Source organism: Pongo pygmaeus, chromosome 5 (genome assembly GCF_028885625.2).
Source record: "Pongo pygmaeus isolate AG05252 chromosome 5, NHGRI_mPonPyg2-v2.0_pri, whole genome shotgun sequence".
Lineage (NCBI taxonomy): Eukaryota > Metazoa > Chordata > Mammalia > Primates > Hominidae > Pongo > Pongo pygmaeus.
Window position 1 is genome coordinate 6,682,574 of NC_072378.2, and position 24,397 is coordinate 6,706,970.

The 24,397-nt window shown below is 47.4% G+C and overlaps 1 protein-coding gene and 1 pseudogene across 1 annotated transcript in view; both read right to left on the reverse strand.

The window, feature by feature from the left end:
- Window positions 1-16,374, reverse strand: part of LOC134739685 (uncharacterized) — a 105,717-nt gene extending 89,343 nt beyond the window's left edge. Inside the window, exons 1-2 of the mRNA XM_063665786.1 lie at window positions 16,049-16,374; window positions 9,389-9,544 (exon numbers count right to left, since the gene is read on the reverse strand). Of these exons, the coding sequence (XP_063521856.1) occupies window positions 9,389-9,397 (9 nt within the window). The 5' untranslated portion in view covers window positions 9,398-9,544; window positions 16,049-16,374. The remainder of the gene's footprint in view (window positions 1-9,388; window positions 9,545-16,048) is intronic.
- LOC129039209 (transcription factor BTF3-like) lies at window positions 10,091-10,665 on the reverse strand (annotated as a pseudogene).
- Window positions 16,375-24,397: the final 8,023 nt, after the last annotated feature.

Below are 24,397 nucleotides of genomic sequence, written 5' to 3' on the forward strand. Positions count from 1 at the left end.
GAGCTAGACATAAAGGTTCTCTACGTCTCCACCAGACTCAGGAACCCAGCTGGCTTCACCTAGTGGATCCCACACCGGGGCTGCAGGTGGAGGTGCCTTCCAGTCCCACGCCCTGCACTCGCAGTCTTCAGCCCTTGGGTGGTCGATGGGACTGGGCGCCGTAGAGCAGGGGGTGGCGCTCGTCGAGGAGGCTTGGGCCGTACAGGAGCACACGGAGCGGGTGGGAGGCTCAGGCATGGCGGGCTGCAGGTCCCAAGCCCTGCCCCGCGGGAAGGCAACTGAGGCCCGGTGAGAAATCGAGAGCAGCGCCGGCGGGCTGGCACTGCTGGGGGACTAGGTACACCCTCTGCAGCCGCTGGCCCGGGTGCTAAGCTCTTCATTGCCCGGGGCTGGCAGGGCCGGCCGGCTGCTCCGAGTGCGGGGCCCGCCAAGCCCACGCCCTCCCGGAACTCCAGCTGGCCCGCAAGCACCGCGCGCAGCCCCGGTTCCCGCTCGCGCCTCTCCCTCCACACCTCCCTGCAAGCTGAGGCAGCCGGCTCCGGCTTTGGCCAGCCCAGAAAGGGGCTCCCACAGTGCAGCGGTGGGCTGAAGGGCTCCTCAAGTGCCACCAAAGTGGGAGCCCAGGCAGAGGAGGTGCCGAGAGCCAGCGAGGACTGCCAGCATGCTGTCACTTCTCGTTACTACGGGAGGAAAAAACTCTCAGATACTGAAGTTGTCTTATAGAAAGCAGGATTACCTAATGGTTCAAAGCATGGCCTTTAGGACTTATTACTAAACATAGCAGATTGACCTCCAGAGGCAGGAAAGGAATTAAAAGACATCAGATGAAGAGACTAGCAAAGGAGAGATTTCAACAGGTGTTTTTTATTATTATTATTATTATTTTATTTTGGAAGGTGGAAAGCAGATAAATGGTACAGATTTAGGAGTAAGTTGTGAGCTAGGGTGCCTGCAAGGAGAAGGGGGAGAAGAGGGTGTGAGAAGAGGCCAGTCCTCTTCTAGGACTCTGAGAGCATAAGCTATGGCACCAGATGCGTTAAAAGACAGGTGCAAGGCTTGGGTGTGAAATAGGGGAGTAGAATGAAAGTCAGAACATGGTCTAGTTGGATCTCCATGTGCCCTTTTCTTCCTTTGACTGCAGCAACTACCCCTCCAGCCCATACATACTACTTCACTTCCACCCAACCCCAGCCAGGGACTGGCATTTACACTCTGGGAGAAATTAACCTGAAATTCTCTAGACTTGGGGTCATCAGACACAGTGTAAAGTAGGGGTCAAAACTGAAGGGATGGGGGATAGGGGTAAGTTTGCACAGTGGAGACTGAGACACACAGGGATCCCCACTTCATCACCTCCCCCGACCCCCGCTCACGGCTAGCATTTTACCAACCAGGGTACAGATATAGACATTAGTTTCCTGGATAGACTAAATGGTCCCGGAAAAAAATAAAAATAAAAAAGGAAGCCTTTAGATATTGAAATATGGGAGTCCCCACAAAAATGTCCAGCTCACCACTAACCCTACTTTGATGCCCACCAGTTAAAAGCCCAACCTTGAAAACACAGAGCTTCCAAGCAGCTAAGGGTCTCTAGGCAGGCAAAGTAAGACTTCAAGATTTAGAAACTGAAACAGACACAACAAAAATAAGAACCCAGGAGAAACAGAGACAATGCAGGAAAGAGAAGAAAACTTCTAAAATAAAAATAAACCAGATTACTCTCCTTAGACAGAGAGAGAAAATATTGAATATGTAAAACTACAATAAAATGCTTTTAATGTAAAAGTCAGAAAACAAGAAATTAGATCATTAAAATTCTAATAAACAATTGAAAGATAAATCAAAGAAATCTCCCAGAAAACAGAACCAGAGGAAAAAAAGAAATAAGAGAGATAAAAGAAAAGACTTAAAAGCTCAATTCACAAGTTTCAAATTGAATAGTACGAATTTCTGAGGCAATATATAAATTGGAAGGAAGGAAATTCTATATAAAGAAAAGTTCCTATAACTAAGTTTCTATAACTAAAAGCTAAGATTCTCAAATTGAAAAACACCACTAAAATAATAAAATTTTAAAAAAGCACACCAAAGTCCTGTGCTATAAATTTCAAAATACCAGGGTTAAAAACAGAATTCTAAAGGGAACACATAGCAAACCAAAAAAAGGGGATCAAATGGCTTCAGATTTCTCTCCAGCAACACTTACTACCAGAAAACAATAGAGCAATGTTTCACAATTTTGAGGAAAGATCATTTATAGTCTGAAATTTTAAACTTGTCCAGTTACAATTCAAGTGAATAGGACATATACATTTTTAGACATGTAGACACTCAAGAAAAATTACCTTCCATGCACGCTTTCTTACAAAGCTGCTAGAAGATCTGCTCCAGCAAAACAAAGGAGTAAATCAAGAAATAGGAGGGTATGGAATCCAGGAAACAGGACATCCAGCACAGGAGAGGGAAAGGGGAAATAGCCGATAATGCTGAAAGAAAGGTCCAGCATGTAGCTGACTAAGAGGCGGCTCCAGGGAAGGGTCTCCAGGAAAAGTCTGTGAAAAATAAGACTACAATTTCAGCATTTTTAAATAGAGACCTTATGTTGATAAGATCTACATTGTAGGAAGCCAGAGATTGAGGCCTACTACATTTCAATTTTTTTTTTTTTTTTTTTTTTGAGACAAGAGTTTTGTTCTTGTTGCTCAGGCTGGAGTACAATGGGGTGATCTTGGCTCACCACAACCTCTGCCTCCCGGGTTCAAGCGATTCTCCTGCCTCAGCCTCCCAAGTAGCTGGGATTACAGGCATGCGCAACCATGTCCAGCTAATTTTGTATTTTTAGTAGAGATGGGGTTTCTCCATGTTGGTCAGGCTGGTCTCGAACTCCAAACCTCAGGTGATCCGCCTGCCTCGGCCTCCCAAAGTGCTGGGATTACAGGTGTGAGCCACCACGCCCAGCCCATACTTCAAGTCTTTAACAAATAAAAGCGACTGACTTTCTTTTATGAACCAAAAGTTGACTTATCTCCTTGAGATAATCAAGGAGGGAAGAGATCCTGTGACACTCAGCAGGTAAGGGGAAGGCAGACCCTAGAACTAAAAGTCAGCACACTTCAAATGTGCTTTTTAAAAGGGGGATGATGATACACTTTGAAAGAGGTCATAGTATTTGTCTAGTAGAATACGTAGCATCTATAAAGTGGTCACAATATTTGCCAAAGAGAGTAAAACCTTTAAGACCAATAAAGGATCCTTGAGAGCTAAACTTCCTGTTTTCATCACTTTGTTAATTTGTTAAGATTTTAATTTTAGAATCCATAACATTGAGTTCTATTTATCCTGGAGGCTGGTTTACTTCACACTTGCCCCTACCCAAAGAAAAAGATACAGAGAATTTACAGTGTTTGAAACAGGAAAACAACATGTACATGCATTTAACATATCTGATGGTGTGTGTGGAAAGAATTAAAGACCTATATATTGAAAACTAAGTCTTTTTTTAAAGTAGGCAGTTAAATGCAGGAAAAACAAAAATTAGTTTAGAAAAGGAAACGTAATTACGACTGATAACTCTCTACCTGGCTATGTAGTCAGCAATATTTATATAGTTTAATAATGTAAATACTGTCCAACTAATGATGTCAACTAATATGATATAATATATTGAAAGGATACTAGAAGGGGAGTGTATAGTTGTATGGGGATGGTGTGGGGGTAAGTTGTATCGAATTGTAATGAATCGACTATTCGTAAAAGTGTGAAAAGGGTTTAGGAAAGCAGAGAGTGCAGTACCTAGCACTGACAGTAGCAGGCAGTCATTGCCACCTCTAGGCATGAGAGCTCAAGGGCAAGGGAGGAGCAATTTCTAGAACCTAAGAGAGCAGCTATATGGAGAGCACTGCCCGCCAGAAAAGGAGGAAGGGGCTTATCTAGGAGAGTAAACACTCTGGCCCCGGCATCTCCCTCCAATCCAGTCTCCTGCCGATGCCTCTCATGAACCACACCCAACCCAGAAGCCAGTGATCAGGTAGCCTGTTCACTGCCTTCATACAGGTCAGCCTTTTGGGGGAATGCCCAGGGTGAGAAGAATACATCTGGAAGAGGCAGATGGTGTCCAGTAGAGAGAGACAAAACTTCATCACCGGAAGATGCCAAATGTCTCAAATCAATACATCAATAAAAATTGCCATTCTCCTATTACATGTAGAATTGAACTGGCTAACATTCGGAAGTGGTTGCCTCTGGGGAGCAGGAAGAATTGGGAGAAGGTGGGAAAGAAAATGCTGTTTTTCATGAATCTTAAACTAGTTGATTGTTAAAATATTTATGTATATTGCCTGATTAGGAAAAAATAGCAAAATATTGTAAAATGTTAAAAGCCAAAACAAACAAACAAAAAACAAAACAAAACAAACAAAACAAAAAAACCTCAGCAGGCACAAGGAGGGGAAGAAATGTGCCAGCTTTGTCACTAAGATAGACCCCGTGGATTTGAATCTCTCTAGCTGTGGGGCCCTGGGTCACTCACTTTCCCTCTCTGGCCTTAGTTTTTACAGCTGTAAAACAAAAATAACATTTCCAACCTCAGAGAGATTTGAATGAGATGATGTATAAAAGCATTTGGTACAAAATGAGCCCTTAGATAATGAGATGCACAGAATAAAAAAGAGAGGAAGCGAGTATGAAAATCACTAAAAGACAATGGATATCTTTATCATTGGTTTGCTTCTGTCTTTTCTACCTTCCCTTGAAACCTTGACACCTAACAGAGTCTGGCTCATGGCAAATGCTCAGTGAAAATCTGTTGGAGGAGAGAGTAGAAGACAGCGCTAGAGGACTTTTCTGCCTTACTCCTCCATTTGCTGTAACAGGCCAGATCCAAGGGCCTTGGGATCTGCCTCTCAAAGTTTCACCTTGAGCTTGCCCCTGCAGTCAGTCACTCCCCTAATGGCCCCAGCCCACCTCCCGGCTGCCCACCTCTCTGAAGCTGGGCTCCTAGACCATCATAAGCCTGTTTTGCATGTGGAGCTTCTCAGAGTCATGCCCCATCCCTGAAGCCTCTCCCAGCTTGTATACACATTCCCTCCACTCATCATTCTGGAGCCTTTTTTGTGTGATGATGAACCAAGTAAAGGAGCCAGGGCTGGTCCCTGTGGGACTGGTACATTGAAAAGACTATTGATACTCTGCCCATGGCTTCACCACAAAGGCCCAGGGATGCTTTTTCAACACAGTGATGGCAAGACTGAAGAAGCACAGTGACGCATAGAAGAGACCCCCGTGGCTCAGTCACAGGGTCAGAGACTCAGGCTGTCCTGACTGCACCCCTGCTCATACTTCCAGGAGTGCTCCAAGGACAGGTTCTGATTTCACCTTCATGCTGCTCCCTGGCCACACATGCTTCTCCACTGGGTGCAATGCTCTGGTGGGAGGAAATGAAGTCCTTTGAATTCTTTACTCGTTAATATCTGTTCCCCATGTGGGACACATTTTTATGGCCTACCAGTGGCCAGTCCCCTTTCATTAATAACAGAACCCTGATGTATGGCAGTGAGTGCCCTTTTGCAGTCATAGGCCCTGGAGTCACCATGTGATCAAGGCCTGCCTCTAGGGAAGGTCCCTCTCCCTGATGAGAGAGGTTCAGGGGGAGGAAGCCCTTTGCCAAGTCTCCCTCGTCTCCTTCTTGGGTTTCCACGGTGTGCAAGGAAACACGGTGGTCATCTTTGACTAGAAAGCAGGATGTTGCTGACATACCAAAAATGGTAAGAGTAGCAAGACAGAAAGAGCCTCGACCCTTGGGGTTATCACAGAGCCACAGAACTCACCCTGGGCCATTCCTAGTGCTCTAAGTCAAGGGTCATGGGATCTTCAGCTGGTTGCAGCCCAAAAAATCTTTAATGATGCAATGTGTACACCATCAACAGAGACATCAAAGTCAGTTTCGTTGCTCTTGTATTGCCTGAGAGATGTGGATGCCTTTTTGTCAAAACTCAACCCTAAACTGAGGGCATTCTTATTTTTTGTTTATTTATTTATTATTATTATTTTTAGAGATGAGGTCTCGCTATGTTACCCAGGCTGGACTTGAATTCCTGGGCTCAAGCAACCTTCCTGCCTCAGCCCCCTGAGTAGCTGGGACTATACGCATGCACCTCCATGCCAGCTCAGGACATTCTTGCAAGGGCAACTATGATGTCTGTGGGTGGAACCAGATGACTTTGATCCCAAGAAAGGGCTCAGGCAGTCAGGCATGCACATTTGCAGCCTGAAGACCACACACCATAATAGGAGGCAATGGAGCTTACTTACCTTCCTTCTCTGCCCACAAACCTGATGTCACACTGTGAGTCCTACGGATGTGAGTCACTTTGCACTTATGATTCTGAAAGAGGGTTTGTGGAGAGGCTTCCTTGGGAGGCTGGAAAGAGAGGGGCAGGCCTCTTCCCTGCCATGATGCCAGCAAGCACTGCAGAAGTGGGACCCAGCAGTGAGTCTTCCTGGGCGGGAGCAAAAACCTTCCTAGTTGCTATCTTTGGCCTAGTTATATGGAGAGGAGATACCAACTGGATTCTATCCTTTATCTCACCAGTGGTGCCTGGAAGACTTCAAATTTGCAGCGTGTTTTGAAATAGTTGATTTTCTTCCTAACAGACGGGTACAAGAACCACTCTTCAGCGCTTCCAGAGGAAATCATGTGAAGGAATACAGTCAGCCCTCTTAGGATAATGGAGACAAGTTCTCACATATTGGTGGGCACACGCATGACCTAGGGAGCTTGTTTAACAGGCAGGTTCTGGGCCTCAGCACTAGTACTTTAATTCAGGAAATTGAGGCAAGGGCCCAGGAATCTCCTTTTGAAATAAACCCTGCATGTCCTTCAATACAAGGTCATCAGAACATTGAAAAATAGATAGAAATGACTGAAATCCATTGCTTATTCAGGAAGTTTCATTTTGGGCAATGATCTTTTCTCCTTTTTTTTTTTTTTTTTTTTTTTTTTGAGACAGGGTCTCACCCTGCTGCCCAGGCTGGAGTGAAGTGGTGTGATCACCACTCACTGAAGCCCCACCCTCCCAGGCTCAAGCAATCCTCCTGCTTCAGCCTCCTGAGTAGTTGGGACTACATGTGCACACCACCACACCCCACTAATTTGTTTTTAATTTTCTGTAGAGACAGGGTCTCACTATGTTGTCCAGGCTGATCTCGAACTCTTGGCCTCAAGTGATCCTCCTGTCTCAGGCTCCTAAAGTGCTGGGATTACAGGCGTGTACTTGGATGTCATCCATTAACTCTCTCTTCCCAGCTCCTCCTTCCTCAAACCCTATACCTCAGCCATTTCTAATTTTCATACCAGAATTACTAAAAAGTAGTGGCATGACCCTAGGTATGAGAATTGTTCTAGCATCCCACAATTTATGCCATCTGAACTCTTCATCAAGTATATGCTCTCTCCCTCAGATACATTCCACAGCCATCTGCTGAGCACGTGCTGGGGGCTCAGAAACCAGCAGGGCCTCAGTCCTTCATCTTCTCCGGGCTCCTTTTTCTGGTTTCTCTTGCCTCCGTTCACCTTTACCATCTCAACGCCACTCCTTGGGAGCATCCAAATCCCTCCCCTCCCAGATCAGTTATCCAGTGCCCAGACCCAAGTCCTTGTGCTGGTCTTATTCCACTTGCTCTCCCTTCTCGTCTCACGCTCTCCCACTGTAGTCACTCTCGCCTGAGATCCGGATAGCTCCTCTGCCCACCCCCGGCACCCACCCCCGGCACCTCAAACTCAACAACTCACTCCCTCCCCGGCAACTCCTCCTGGCTTTCCTGTTTTCTGATTCCGACACACCTACTTTACCTGGGTCAAGACCTTGGAGTAATATTTGATGCTTTTTTTTTACCCGATTTAATCCCTTACCATATTTTACTCACTTGTTTTCTGTTTCACTCCCCTCTGCCCCTTTCATTTGCATCATGATCTTTGTGCTTGTCTTGAATTCAATTCTAGTCGAGCCTCTGGTTGCAAGAAAGAAATAACCAATCAACCTAAGGGGGTTATGAAAAGGCAGAGGCACATCTCACTGACACACAATGGAAATACAAGGGGCCTCGTAGGAAATGAGATTAGACCTGGGAAGGTGTTGAGGCAGCTGTACTTCCAGTTATTTTTTTGCCTCATCTGGGGCCATGTGGTTTCTTACCTGGATTTCTTTCTACAGATTTGGGCTGTTTCCCTGCCTTTCTAGCTTGTTTATGTCCCCAGATGATTATCCCAACCCCTCATGACCTTCCAGTGCAACTGTTCTCCAGTCTAAATACAGCTTTGGTCACTTGCTCAGATTCAGAAAGGAGAGGTTCAATGGACACTGGCCAGCCAATGGATTGCACTGGCCTCATCAGGAGCCCAGCTTCAATGCTTTAATACCAGGCAGAATCATGGTATTAACATCGATTCCTGGGTGTGGTCCTTCAGCAACAGCTATTGGGAAGGTGCATTCCAGATGGGCTGTTTGGGGGTTCCCTGTTATAGTCTACTGCAGTGCTTCCTAGAAACTGGGTGAAGGACCAGTGGCATGTCCAGAACCAAGTTCTTGCCTTTTTGTGATGAAATGAGAAAAACAAGCATGTAAGTACGTGAGCGTGTGCATGTGAGTGTTGGGAGGAGAAATGATATGTTAATATAAAGTCCCAGATGTCCTTTTTGGGAAATACTGTCTACACAGCAACAACATCCTTCCTGCTTAGGGAATCTAGCATGTCCTTTTATTTACAAAGTGATAGTGGGACTAGGTGGTGGTTGTTATTGTTATTGTTGTCTATGCTCTTATTTGGCAAAACTAGAATATTGGGACACTTAGGTCAATCTCTTTAAGTTTTGAGGGGAAACTTGGCTGGTTCATGAAATCCAAATGTCTTAGAAACACTAGGCTATGTCCTGGCTCTTTTCATAGCTTCCTAAATGGTCTCTTGACCTTCCAGATCTCTTTTCCATCACATCACTGTCACATTAATCCCTCTAAAATGTTGTTGAATAAAGTATTTCCTTGTTTAAGTCTGCAAGGGCTTTGCAATGATTGTGAAATCGAATAGAAAGTCTTCAGCCTGTACAAACTAGCTCCAACCTAAGGTCCCAGTCCTCTCCCACACCTCCTCTCCCCACGCCCACCTTGTGCTTCAGACAAGCTCCTCCTTGCCCTTCTGACCCTGCCCCTCCCACCGCTGGGCCCCCTTTCCAGCCTATGCAGGTCCAGTGATAACCCCTCCATGAAGTTCTCCAATACTCAGCTAAAGTGAATCTTTCCTAACTCTAAAGTCCTTTTACTAAAACATGCATACATTCTTAGACACACATTGTGTTCTGTGTCATTTGTGGTTTTTTGTGCCATTTCCTACCTACCCCACTCATCAGAAACCCTTGAGCTGCTACATGTGTGGAGGAAGCGTGGTGAAGAGGAAGTCACAGAACATGGGATCCAAAGCGTGACTCTGTTCTGGTGAATGTCACTAGGAATGTCACTTGACTAGGATGGTCCTCCATTTGTTCATCTTCTCACTGGAATATATATTCCATAAAGACAGGGATTTATTTTATTTTATTTTATTTTTGAGACAGAGTTTTGCTCTTGTTGCCCAGGATGGTGCGCGGTGGTGCAATCTCGGCTCACCGCAACCTCCACCTCCCAGGTTCAAGCGATTCTCCTGTCTCAGCCTCCCGAGTAGCTGGGACTACAGGAGTCTGCCACCATGCACTGCTAATTTTTGTATTTTTAGTAGAGACAGGGTTTCGCCATGTTGGTCAGGCTGGTCTAGAACTCCTGACCTCAGGTGATCCACCCATCTCGGCCTCCCCAAGTGCTGGGATTACAGATGTGAGCTACTGCACCTGGCCTTTTTTTTTTCCTAGGCAAAGAACTTTATTAACCTTTGTTTCAAACTTTATTCCCAGGCTTTTTCACCTTAATTAGCTGCAAAGAATGAAATAGTGTATAAGCAAAAGATGAAAAGAGCTGCCATGTCCAAAGAGTTTGGGCTTAAACATATTAGAGATCTAGATTTCATCAGATCAATACACAAAAATTTCTTAAAATGCAGTCATAATATAAGATAGCAGCTCCCAGGAACTTCTTCAAGGTTTATCTTCTTCAGAAGATGGCTCAATTCAGTTTGCCTCATTCTTGGAAGCCTCATCAAAATTCTCCACAAGATCTGGAACTTCATTATCATCATCCTCTCCAGTAGCAAGTGGCGCTTTTCCATCCACAGGTTGTTTGGGCAGAGCTTCAGCCAGTCTCCTTAACTTAGTGGGACTATCTGCACCAAGCTGGTTTAAGATGCCAGGTAGCATTTCTCTCAGCTGCTCTGTCTCAGCATGGCCTGTAATGGTGAAGGTGTTTGCTGCCAGAGATGCCTGAACTTTAAGGTTGTGAAAGTGGATCACTGTTTCTTGGTTTGTAAACATATTCACCTCTTCAATACTAGAGGTATTGTTTAACCCTAACTTCTTTAAGGAGAGCTGAAGATTTTATCGTCTGCTGTGGCTGTCCCATGAACCACTTTCTTCTTTTTGCCAGCAGTTCCTTTCCTGCCAATATGCACTTGTCCCTGTAGTTTGGAGAGTTTTTCCTGGTTCATAATTATTTCTTTCATCTTGTCGGAGCAGATAAGGGGCAGTGCTGGGGTCTAGGGTGGATGTTCGGGGGTCTCAGGTGGACCAGCTGAGATTAGGCGCACACACGTGAGAATGCCCATTAGTTCATCTTTAAACTGCAAATGGTAGTGCCAGCTCCTCAAAGTCATTGTGAGGTGACTCAATAGCCCATGCAAAGTCCCTGGAAAGCAGTCACGGATGAATAAATGGTGGTTTCCTCCCTTGCTTGCCTACAATGAAGACTTGCAAAATATTTGTCCAACTGAGAACATCTTGAATAAGTTAAAACAGGAAAAAAAATCATATTCAGATAGGAATGTGATTTATAATTTACCTCCAGGGAATATTCCAGGAGAAGAGTTCAAAATCACCTGAGTGACACATCACATCGGAAAAAGTGCCCTGCTTCCCAGGTGACCTCAAAGGACAGTGCTCACTTGGAAACATGAACCCAGGCATGTTTTGCTTTCATTTTCAAAAAAAATCATTCCTCTCCATGGCGGCCACACCTCATAAATGGGCCAGTTTGGCTTTTACCATCTCTCCATTCTCTGCTCAACCTTGGTAGACTGGCTTGATGATCACCTAAATGGCTCAAAATCAAGCAAAAAGATTAAGAGACATAGAAACATCTGGAGAGACCATCTACCTCTGAATTTCCTGCTAAGTAAGCATGAACATCCATATTGAAGAAGCCACTTTGTATTACTTGCTGCTAAAAACACCGTAACTGGGCGCAGTAGCTCTTGCCTGTAATCCCAGCACTTTGGGAGGCCGAGGCTGGTGGATCACGAGATCAGGAGATTGAGACCATCCTGGCTAACATGGCAAAACCCCGTTTCTACTAAAAAATAAAAATACAAAAAAATTAGCTGAGTGTGGTGGCGGGCACCTGTAGTCCCACCTACTCAGGAGGCTGAGGCAGGAGAATGGCATGAACCCAGGAGGTGGAGCTTGCAGTGAGCCGAGATCGTGCCACTGCACTCTAGCCTGGGCGACAGAGTGAGACTCCGTTTCAAACAAACAAACAAACAAAACCTCACCGTAACTGATTTAAACAAAAGAAGCAATTATGCCAGGTTCTCTTGTAGTCAGAAATCAAGTTGAGACTACAAAATGTATTATGGGGAAATGGGCTTAAGGGGTCATAGAAAGCACATTGATCTATGCTTGGGTGTGGAGCCCTTGCTAGGCACCAGTTGATTTTTTTTTTGGAGACAGAGTCTCACTCTGTCACCCAGGCTGGAGTGCAATGGCATGATCTCAGCTCACTGCAACCTCCAGCTCCTGGGTTCAAGCAATTCTCCCTCCTCAGCCTTCCGAGTAGCTGGGACTACAGCTGCCCACCACCACACCCGACTAATTTTTGTATTTTTAGTAGTGATGAGGTTTTGCCGTGTTGGCCAGTCTGGTCTTGAACTCCTGACCTCAGCTAATTCACCTGCCTCGGCCTCCCAAAGTGCTGGGATTACAGGCGCGAGCCACCATGCCCAACCCACCAGGTGCTATTCTAAACCTTTCATGCACTTGGTCCCTTGCAGCCTCCCGTGAGCCAGATGTTCTTACTGCTCACTCCACCGATGAGGAAACAAAAGCACCAAGAGGCTGACTAAATTACCCAAGGTTGCAGAGCGAGTGCGTGGAACAGCAGGATTTGCACCCAGGCAGTTGAGCTCCGGGGTTCACCTTCTTTATCACTACCCCATTGGGCACCTGGTAACAGATGGTTCCCCCCAGAGGCCATCATTTGGGGTCCCACCTGCCTGAAAGTGTCCACAGTCTTCATGTTTGGTCTCATTTCCAGAGGGGGAAGAAATGAAGACAGCATGAGGTGCAAAGAATGATCTGTTCCATGCCTCGAGCCCACTGAGATGGTCTGGGTCTGTGTCCCTGTCAAATCTCATGTAAAATTGTAATCCCCAGTGTTGGAAGTGGGGCTTGGTGGGAAGTATTTGGATCATGAGGGCAGATCCTTCATGAATGGCTTAACGCCATCCCCTTGGTGATGAGTGAGTTCTTTCAAGAGCCGGTTGTTTAAAAGTGCGTGGCACCTCCTCCCTCCCTCTCTCTTGCTTCCCCTCTGGCCATGTGATGTGCCTGATCCTGCTTCACCTTCTGCCATGAGTGAAACTTCCTGAGGCTTTGCCAGAAACCAAGCAGATGCTGGTGCCATGCTTCTTGTACAGCCTGCAGAACTGTGAGCCAATTAAACCTCTTCTCTCTACAGTTTACCCAGTCTCAGGTATGCCTTTATAGCAATGCAAGATTGGCCTAACACACCCATGCTTTCTCTCTAGCAGTTTTAACATCCTCCTCACAGTCTCCAGGTCACCCACTCTGTCCACCCCTTGCTGCCTCCCTGCGCCCATCTCTGTGCTTTGAGCCCCTGGCCTTCCTGCTCTCCCTTCCATGCCCAAGCCAGCAGCTCCTCTTCCTATTAAGGACAAGTCCATGTTGCTTTTGCAGATGCTTGCTTCCAGTCGGGCTTCTGAGGAAATGTATTCCACTTTCAGATAGAGATGAGAGGAAAAATCAAAGTAACCAAACATAGAGAAAACATGCAGTGTGCAAAGCCCCTTATCCCTACTCAATAAACAACTGCTGAAATCATGGTAACGATGCCTAACTTTAAAAAATTCAGTTCAGTTCTATACATTTCAGGCTTATGAACACTTGCAAATATTGCAGTTAAGACATGTTAAACACCTCTTCTTTCATTAAAAAAATAAAATCTCACAAATAAAATCCACAATAGTAATAGGTTTAGTGTACACCCTTCTGAGCACAGTCAAGGCAACCGCCTGTGTTCTTTTTCTACCTGACAAAATATAGCTGTCGTGCTTTAGTCACAGAATTACAGTGCTTTGCTTTCATGACAAAAAGCACTGATTAGGTTTTTTAACATGTGCCAGGTTCTGTGCTCGGGGGAAACCAAAATTTTGTGTCAAACGGTCCCTGGAAGCTGACGCCATGTTCTGTAAGATGATGATAGAGTTCCAGAGCAGAACACCTCCTCACTCTGAAAGGCCTCACAATGCTCCATCAACAATGATCTCTGCTGAGCAGAGGCACAAAGAGGCAACGTGACATTTGGTGACAGCAACAGACTAGGACTTGGGGTTTTTCCCCTAGGTGGCCCCTGCAGTTGCTGCTTTGCTTTTTAGGACATCTTTCTTGCTTGTCTCTGTGGATAAATGCTGACTTATTCTGCAAAACCACACTAAAAAAAATGCCTCCTCGATTCCCCAAGACCCAGAAACTTGCTATTTTGCACTGTTCACTGCAGCTCGTAGCTGCCACATTGGTTGAGTAATCATTCATTTGCAACTTTAAAAGGAAGAGAACTCACTCTATTCATCCTTGGAATCCTCATCTCCGCATCCTGTCCCTCAGCACTCATAACACTGTGGCTGGCAAAGGAAGACAGTGGAAGCCAGATGAACAAAACATGAGTGGGTGGCAGAATGTACACCACTGGTGAGGGGGGCTCACTCCCTCAAGGATGTCACTTTGTTCACAGATATCTCCAACTTGGGTCTCCTCCTCCTCATCTCTTCCCTCCCCATCCCAACTGTAAAAAAGACATAAAGATGGCGTCCTAGTCCTTTTTCTATTGTTTATAACATAATACTGGAGACTGGGTAATTTAGAAGAAATGAAATGTCTTTCTTACAGTTCTGGAGGCTGGGAAGTCCAGGGCCAAGGGGCTGCATTTGGGGAGAGCCTTCCTGCTGGTAGGGACACTGCAGAGTCTCATGACAGCACAGGGCATCTTGTGGGGAGGCTGCTGACTGGGCAGGCACAGGCCTCTCTTCCTGTCATAAAGCCAGCTACTCCCAAAACAACCCTTTAATTCATTAATCCATTAATCTATGAATGGATCAATCCACTCATGAGGGCAAAGCCCTCATGACACAATCACCTCTTTTTTTTTTTTTTTTTTTTTTTTTTGAGACGGAGTCTTGCTCTGTCACCCAGGCTGGAGTGCAGTGGCATGATCTCAGCTCACTGCAACCTCCAGCTCCTGGGTTCAAGCAATTCTCCCTCCTCAGCCTTCTGAGTAGCTGAGACTACAGCTGCCCACCACCACACCCGACTAATTTTTTGTATTTTTAATAGAGACAGGGTTTCACCGTGTTAGTCAGGATGGTCTTGATCCCCTGACCTCGTGATCCGCCCACCTTGGCCTCCCAAAGTGCTGGGATTATAGGTGTGAGCCACCGCGCCCGGCCTACCCAATCACCTCTTGGGTCCCACCTCTCCATCCTACCACATGGGTGGAGGAAACTCATGCGGGGCTTGAGTTTCCGCAAGAGTTTGGGAGGGAACAAACATTCAAACCATAAGCGTGGAAAGAGTCTCATCCGTGATACAACAGCCTTCCTTGAACATTCCTTCTCAGCCATCTAAAGCCTTTTGAAAACTGGCTGCTTGGCTTTCATGTGGCCAGAAAATTTTGTAAAAGCCAACTGTGGTTCTAAGAAAAGATTTTGCTGAGTGAAGTGAAACTCCTCTCATCGCTGCCTGCAGACTGAGGGCAACTTCCCCAGTGTGGCTTTTAGAGAGGAGGGGGAGCCCCAGCTGAGCCCGGGTGGTGAGGGGTGGGAGTCGGGGGGACTGAGGGTCTTGCTCCACCTGTGAAGGAATGAGCATAAAGAAGGCCTGGCCCAGGAGCCCAAGGCTTAGAGACAGACAGCAGCCAGCGTCCTATCTCTGCAGCTGCTTTTCCCTCTGCTCTGAAGCTCTTACCCACAGATACCCAGCTCATCCTGAATGGAAAACACTAGCCAAATGCCACCTCCTCCAGGAAGTCTTCTGGGGTTCTTCTGGCCAGAATTAACCACCCTTTCCATTATTCTCCTTTGTCATGGCCCTATTCTACCTAGGAACATTGCTATATTTGTTGGCATGATGGTAAACCCTAGAGGTTGGTGACTATATCTTAATCTTTTTGTTCCCTCCACCCTATCCACACTCATTCTCCCTCTCCTTTCTCTTTCTCTCTTTCTGTCTCTTCATTTCTCTCTCCATCTCCCTCACTGTATATCTCTCTGTCTCACTCACCCTCCATCTCTCCATCTCTGTCTCTCTGTTTCCCTCTGTGTCTCTCTCTCACTCCTCCCTCTGTCCCTCACATACCTTTACATTCTCTGTTTCTCTCTCTCTCTCTCACACACACACACACACACACACACACACACTCAGCACGGTGCTGGTCCTGAGAACCTTTCAAAGGAGCCTGTTGAGTAGCTCTCAGAGAATCTCTCCACTTCCACAAAGAAGGGTGACTAATTCCTTCCAGTGCTTAATGGGGAGAAGTGAGTTTTCAAATCTATCTGAAACACAAAAACTGAGCTCAAGCCACACAAGTTCAGACCACTTTGGTGGCCCAGGAAAATACTCACTCACTTTGGCACAGCTCCTGGATTTTCCGGTTCCCTTGCATTTTAGAAAGCAGAGTAGTTGCCCCCACTCCTGGGTGCCTTGCTTCATGCCCATATCATCCGCTCACACTAAAGCTTCTGAGACTCTATGCAAAATAATGTTGAAGACCAGAGATGCCGTGGAGAACCATGAATTTACAAGTGAGGAAACCAAGGACCTGAGGACAAGGTGCTGCACTAGTTTCACAGCCAGCTGGTGGCAGGACACAGGTGCCGTACCACAGTTTCACAGCCAGCTGGTGAAAGGACTTGGGCCCAGGCCTCTGGCTCTGCCGAGTGTTCTCCTGTATGTTGGGTGGGAGGTCCCCTGACAGTGACTTTTGCTTGGTTTTCCTTTTTTCTTTTTTTTTTTGAGATGGAGTCTCACTCTGCCACCCAGGCTGGAGTGCAATGGCGCAATCTCGTCTCACTGCAACCTCTGCCTCCCGGGTTTAAGCGATTCTCCTGCCTCAGCCTACTGAGTAGCTGTGATTACAGGCATGTGCCACCATGCCTGGCTAATTTTTGTATTTTTAGTAGAGATGGGGTTTCACCATGTTGGCCAGGCTGATCTTGAACTCCTGACCTCAGGTGATCTGCCCACCTCGGCCTCCCAAAGTGGTGGGATTATAGGCATGAGCCACTGTGCCCAGCCCGGTTTTCCATTTAAAAAGCAGAAATAAAGGTTTCACGTTTTATGGTACTGTCAATTCTTAAGATTCAACTAATAAGGAGGAGAAAAAGAAATTTGAACAGGGGAGGCACCAGATGCCTTCACAAACCGTGACCTTCCTTTAGGCTGGCCATAGGGGCTGCCTGACCACCCCTCACCAGCAGCCACGCCTGGTGCACTTAGTTACTGCAATGTGGAACAGTTTCCTGATCTTGGGGGAGGCTATGGGGATGGGCAGCCATGGTGGGGTGGGATGCCCTGGCCTTGCTCTGCGACACAGCCCTGCTCCCTGCCTCCTTCCTGCACCTGTGGTGAGAGATGATAAACTTGACAAGGTCCCAGCGGGTGGTTGTAATTCCAGGCAGTGTGGCATCCTACTGGAAATACATGGAGAAAAGAGGGGCCAAGCCCCCAAGCATGAAGGAAGAAAGGCTCAGGGAGGGAACAGGAAAGAAGCATTACCACATTGCTGCTGCCAGGAATCAGAACATTTGAGCCTCTTAGAAATAGCAAGTGGCAGGGCTGGAGAGTTTCCCCTGTGTGTGAATGAATAACTAACCCAGGGATTACAACACGTGCCTTCCTTGCTCTCCTCCCTGGGCCTGGAATGGCTCCTGCCTCAGTTTACCCATCTGAAAACTACCTAATGAGGCGCATCCTCGGCCCAGGGGTGGGAAAGGATGAGTGAGCGGAGGCAAGGGAGATGGCCCAGGTGGCCGGCTGCATTCTTTGATGTCCACCCTCCTGCCCGTCTTCTGGCCACGTCACCTCTCCTCCCTCTCCTTGAATCAGATTGACCCAATAACAGCCTGATCATCCAACTTCCACCCCACAGGCATCTCCCAAGACACAGTGGGTTGAGAATGATTGTGCTACCACTCCTCACCAAAAATCTCTCCCTTCTATGAACACCTCCCTGCTGGGACCAGCCCTGCCTGTCAGGTCGCCAGTTGCCGCACCAGCCCTTGTGTGTGCTGGGGGACAACACCATCACTCAGCTCATCACAGTCTCTTCTTGCCCCCTCAGTGTCGTTCTTGGCTTCCACAAGGGTGCTGGGCTCCTGACATCAGCACCCAGCTCCTTGGGACACACCCCCCTGCCATCTGCTTGAATCAGGGGCCAACATAGGGAGGCGACCTGGAGTCCTCAGGGTCCCCATGAGCTGGGGACAGAGCGGTCATCATTACTTACACGGTCAAGATGTCCTCTTTGTTCTTGGTCATGGGCTTGTTCTTTGTTGGAGGGAAAAAAATTGAGGGACGTTATTCTTTAATAAAAGTTTAAAGAGAAAAGAGTGGAGGGAGTGGCGAGGAGCCAGGGAAGGGGATGCTGTAGAAACTGGGAGAGGGGAGGTGAGGGAGCACCTGCTCGGAGACAGTCCTTTTCAGGCCATGCAGTGACACCTGGACCTCAAGATGAGCCACAAGCACGGTGGGCTGCTTCCTGTCCACGGCACCACCGCAGGGGCTCCCTACGGGATCTGAAGGGTAAGGAAGGTGAGGACGGCCACCAACCGAGACAGCGTGGGCCAAGCTGGGTTCTCTGACCCAGCCCTTTCACGTGCCTAGTGTGGCATTAGCAAACAAAAAGGAACTGTGCGCACTGCCCTTGTCCCTACCCCCCGAGCCCTGGAGAAGTCCTGCAGTCCTGCTCTGTCAGATGAGGCTTTGTCACAGAGGAAGCATCGCGTCCGTCATTGCTGATGATGAACAAGTGACGGGGTACTGCCAAGTGCTGAACCTCACGAGGGCACAAGCAAGCCACCCACCAGAAATTAAAGGGAGTCACAGGGTTTACTCAGAACAGGCCAGGTGCCTTTCAAGCAGGGATTGTGTAATCCTCACCATAACCTAATCAGGTCTATGTCGGAGCCTCATCTTGCAGATACAAACACTGAGGCCCAGAGAGGCTGTCATACATCACGGTTGCACAGCAGCTGGGGGAGCTGGGATTTGAACCCAAGACTCCAAAGTCCCTTCTCCTTGCCTTGCCCAAGATGCCCTCTTATGAGATCGGCAGGCAGCCTTGTTATCATTCAGTATCTAAAGCTGTGGCCAGAGGAAGGTGGAAAGGTGAGGACACACTGCTTCTCCTCACAGTCCAGCAAGTCCCTGCCCGACTCCTGCCCTGCCTCAGGGGAGGGAAACACAATAAGGGCAGATCCTTTCCTGGTGCTGGACACACCCCGTGACGTGTCCCAGGGGTACATGGATGCTTCTGTCATGAGTGAGCCTTCAAGGCCAGGTGAGAACCAAGCGTCTTGCAGTGCTGAGACACACCTGGGGCCAGGCTCCTCCTTCAGGGAGGAAGAAAGATGTGGCAAGATGAGTAATGAGGCTGGGCAGGGAGGAACCTGGCTGGTTTCAGTTAACGCAGGTTTGGGGAAGCACCCAGCTAGTTTCAGTTCAGGACACCACTAGGCGAGGAGGGCGCCTCTCTTCACGGTTCTGTTCCATCGTGATGTCTGTCCTAACCAAATGCTGTCTATGATCCTTCCGCAATCTTAGTGCCTCAGAAGTGGCTAGGGATCCTTGATTTGGCCATAAAGTCCTGCAGATTGGACCTTATTTCCATCTCCCCAGAAGCTTTTTGGAAACAAGAAAGGCCATTTCAGAGTACAGGTGCAAGAGGGCCATAGGAGAGCCTGAGGCTGATGCCAAGCTGATGGGGTGAATCTAGCCCACAGGACCCCAGAAGGAATATGTCTGACTTCCTGCTCCAAGAGTGTGGGAGGGGAAGGAGGCAGGAGGTAGAAAAGGGGAGGCAGTGTCTGCCTGGCTGGGTTTTAGGGCAAGGGGCAGGAGGAGGACAGGGTACAGGCCAAGGCTAGCATGACATCAGTCCTGGCTGGACAGAGGTGCTGCTGCCGGCAAGAACCCACCCTCATCCTCATCCTCATCTGTTGTCCATTAAAAACTCCATGGTTTCCACAGAAACAAAACGAGTCCCTTCTGCAGGTGGGGCAATCCTCTTGTCCCTCTTTCTGCCTCACCCTCGTTTCTCACTGCCTGTATCCTCCCTCTCCCTTCTTCTATTGCATCTCTGTCTTCCCCTGAACCTCTTCCACACCGCCATTCCCTTATCTCCACTCCCCTTCCTCCCCTCCCATCCGGCTCATGCCCATTTGAAATGGGAGCACACATTGGGCACACTCTGCAGTGCCCCCTCAGGCGCTCACAACCCTGGCAGCTGTGGCATAAGCTGCCAATTGGTCTCAATATCCTATTTTACCATTCTGCCAATTTTCGGCTATGCATGACATCACTCAGAATATTGCCTTCGCTTTACTTCTAGGTGTGGCGTTAGGACTAAGTCTGGGCCAATGAGAAGTCAGCAGGTATGTTGTGTGCAACTTTCTTTTTTATTTTAGAGATGGGATCTCCAACTCCTGACTCAAGCAATCCTTCCACCTCAGCCTCCCCAGAAGCAGAGACAACAGGCTGGTGCCACCATGCCCCGCATAGTGTCCAACTTTTTAGAAGTGACCACAGATAAAGGCAATGTACTTCAATCTTTCCTTTCCACCATCCTTGTTAGCAGGAATGTGGACATGATGGCTGGAGCTCATGCAGCCACTTTGGCATATGAAGTATATGTCAAGCCAGTGTATCTACTTCCCAGGATCTGCTCAAGTGTGGTTCCTCTGCTCAGTACCACCATTAAACTTCTGAGAGGACCACCTGACATCACCACCTTCTTGTAGACCATGAAAGAGTTTTTATTTTTTTTTAAATGAGGTTCATTGAGTTTCATGCCATCTTGTGGCAGAGATTACTGTGCCATGACATTTCACCTGCCTGGCCAGGCTGGGCCCATGGTGGCGGATGTTCCTGACTTCCCATGTTGCTTGTAGGCACAACCCAACAGCACATTGCTTCATACCTCGCGTCACATGCCTCCCACCTCCTGCCTCAGGGTTTCCCTGTTACTGTGAAGAGCAAGAAACCCGGGGATCTACTCATTCAGGTAGACACACGGCCTTTCCAGACCAGGCCTGTTGGGCTGTAGACTGAGATGGGCAGGTGGAGAGTCCCCCTGACTCGTGCCCGCTCACTTACTGGTCCCAGGTCCTGTGTTCACAGTGCAGACGCTTCTGCTGCTGTTTCAGGAGCTGCTTTTCCCTGCTAGGAGATGCCAGCTGGTGCCACCCGGAAGTGTGGAGTCCTGCTGCCCCGTGAAGCCAATTTGACTAGTGGGGGATATGACCAGGCAGACAAATTTTTCTCCCTTCTTCTCATATTTATTATTCCAAGCCACAGTGGGCCTTTCTAGAGACACTCTGTGAAACTAAACAATTAGCTGCATTTGTTGAAAGCTGCGGCCAGCCTCGTAAAGCACCACTTTGTATTCTACTCCTTCCTTCTCAGCCTCACCTCCTTCCCCCTTCCTCTTGCTTCCTGGAGTTGCATTCCTCAAGAAAGTATTGGTGCATTAGCTTTGGCCTCAAGCTCTGGTTTTTAGAGAACCCAAACTAAGACCGGGAGACACATGGAGGATGGCAAAGAAGAGATGCGGAAGGAGCTGGGGTCCTAAGAATTGTGGCGTTGCCAAACCCCTCCTGGACTGGGGGCTTCTTGGCCTTTTACCTGGGAGAGAAACAAATGTCTCTCTCATATTTAAGCTACAGCTATTCAGGACTTTCTCTTACCTGTAACCTTTTCCTAATAAATGTAGCTGCACGAGCCGGGCTTGGTGGCACACGCCTGTAATCCCAGCACTTTGGGAGGCTGAGGCGGGCAGATCACCTGAGGTCAGTAGTTCAAGTACAGCCTGGCCAACATGGAGAAACCCCATCTCTACCAAAAATACAAAAATTAGCCAGGTGTCATGGCATGCACCTGTAATCTCAGCTACTGGGGAGGCTGAGGCAGAAGAATAACTTGAACCCAGGAGGTGGAGGTTGCAGTGAGCCAAGATTATACCACTGCACTCCAGCCTGGGCAACACAGCGAGACTCTGTCTCGAAAAAAAGAAAAATGCAGTTGCACATCCAAATCACCTCTGGGTTGCAATTCCCTGGACAACACCAGCCCATCATTAAAATATCTCCTTTCATTCCCATTTCACTTTCACTGGCATTGCCTTATTTTGATCCATGCAACAGTCCTACAAGGCAGGTTGGACAGATGTAATTATTCCTTTCCATTCGCCACCCCTTCCTACCAACTCCCTACTTAAAGAGTAAGGAAATGAAATCTCTTTGAGGTTATATGATTTCCCTAAGGGCAAGTGCTAATGAGAGAAAATCGCTGGTCTCCTAGGCTATTAGACCAGACCGCACCACCATTTCACCCTGACCCTTTACAGGCCACGCAGTTTGGAAGTCACCAGATTTTCAGTTCTCCTCCCAGGCACACAGTGGAATTGCCTTTTCTGCTGTCTTGCAGTTAGAAGTGGCCAAGGCAATGCACACAGGAGTGTTGGGTCTAGGCGGAAGCTCCAGAAAGCAGCGATGACTCACCCAGCATTATCTTCCTCTGTCCTGGGGACCATTAGAACTAAGGATGGTGCCTGCTTAGCCACTGGTTCCTGAAATGAGGCTGATGTAAAGAAGGGCATTGCCCCAAGCATAATGGCCATATAATGAGAAAGAGAAGTAAACAGGGGCGGGAGATGTTTGCTTATGCACCATAACCCAGCCCCTCCTGCCATGACTATACATGCACTACATAGGTCCCGTTCTGGGATTGTAGCTCATTTTCATTTGTTTTTAAAGGGGACAAATCTAAGCCAGTTTTATTAAAATATCAAAGATCTTCTCAAATTCCGACAGCCCTGAGATCCTCAGGAAGGGCGTGCCTGTGTTAGTTGAAACATTTGCAGCAAGGATGTTGAAAAGCCTTCAAGATTAAAGCCAAGGGATGTGCTTTTGTTTCAGAGCTCACAGGCCTGTACTCAAAAGAGTGGCTTCCAGGTTTCTGTTGTCAAATGGAACTTTTCCACAGCCCTGACACAGATTAGACATTCTTACTAAGAAAAATTGGTTTTTGTTTTTAAAGGAAAGCTTTTCTCTAACATGTAAGTCATTTATCGTTTCATACGTAGGAAGAGACAAGTGTCCCAACAAAGGTGATTTGCCTACTTGTTCTCCCTCCAGCTCTAGGAAGAAACCCCTCCACTGAATTCCATCAGCTCCTAGGCCTTCTGCCCCTGGGTGCAGAGAGCTGGTAAACACTACATTGAACAAATTGGGGAGAAATAAATCCATTCCTCCTTAAAATCCCTGAGCCTCTCTGGAAGCCACAGTTCTTGAGGAAATGGTGGGCTGATTCCCTTTACAGTGATTTTGGATGTATCTCAGAATGGAAACAGAGAATTTGCCTCTCTGGGAGGCAGAATAGCCCCAACACAAGGCTCCCCCTTATTTGTGGAAACATGGCAATATCAAGGCTATGTTTCTTGCCCAAACCCAGGAGAATTAAACACTTCAGAAAGGACATGGAATTCTCACTGGAAGCTATGAGCTCTTCGCTTAGGCAAAGGAGACTCATGGATCTTTTGAGTTTGTAATCTTTGTGAACTCTTCAGGCACTGCAGTTCTATTTAGAGCTAATATATTGCCCTTGTCCAGACCTTGCAGGGGGTTCTTCTCCTCCTGCTCAGCCCCTGGGTGCAACCTTCCCATTGTCAGGGTCCCTCCTGCCACCCTTTATCTTTGCAGCCCTTCAAAGTTACTCCAAGTCCAACCCATCCCCTATGCAACTTCAAGCCACTTAGCTCCCTTTTGGACACGTAATTTTACTATTTCAAGCTAGTAATGGAATCCCTAAAACTTAATTATGCAATTAATCTTTCCAATGTGCTGTGTCTTTATCCAGCTTCACTGTAAACTACACAGAGCAAGCATCACACCACATTTTCTTTGATCGCCATCCTACTCTTTCCACGGGGATTGTGCTGAGGGTGCAATAGTCACTCAACAAACACTCTGCTTCATTTCTCATGAGGGCCGAACCCAGGCTGTTTTCTCCTTTTAATGTTTTAAAATAGTTTGTGAAAGTCAAAGCGCTGACAACTGCCACCACTGGGGCACAAATAGGCCTCCCTGTCCCACCTGGCCAGGTGACCAGCTAGACAAAGTCCACCATAACGTCCATGGCCACTTTTTCTTTGTAACTAACTGATAAGTGCTTCCTGGGGAGGGACTCTGAAACTTTTTTTCTTTCTTTCTGTTGTATGTGTGTGTTTGTTTTTCTTTTTTAAGAGACAGGGTCTTACTCTGACACCCAGGCTGGAGTGCAGTGGTGTGATCATGGCTCACTGCAGCCTTGGACTCCTGGGCTCAAACCATCCTCCTGCCTCAGCTTCCCAAGTAGCTGAGACTACAGGCAAGCTCCACCATAGCTAGCAAGGTATTTTCTAATCACTAGAGTCCAGTGTCTTTCTCTCATGTGCAGGTTGCATCTTCTACAGATTCCCCTGAAACTCTTCCAGCCCCGTTTGACCTGCTTTACTTTAACTAAATGTGTTTTGTTCTGTCTGCTGAATGATGGGAAGTGGGGTAGAACAGCTCGGGATTTATGGACACCTGGTTGCTGGTCCTGCCATAACCTCTCCGGAACCTTAGATCGCAGATCTGCAAAATGGGTACTAAACAGGAGCCGAGTGAACTCTAAAGTTCCTCCAGCTTTGTGATTGCACAATTTAAAAAGCACAAATTG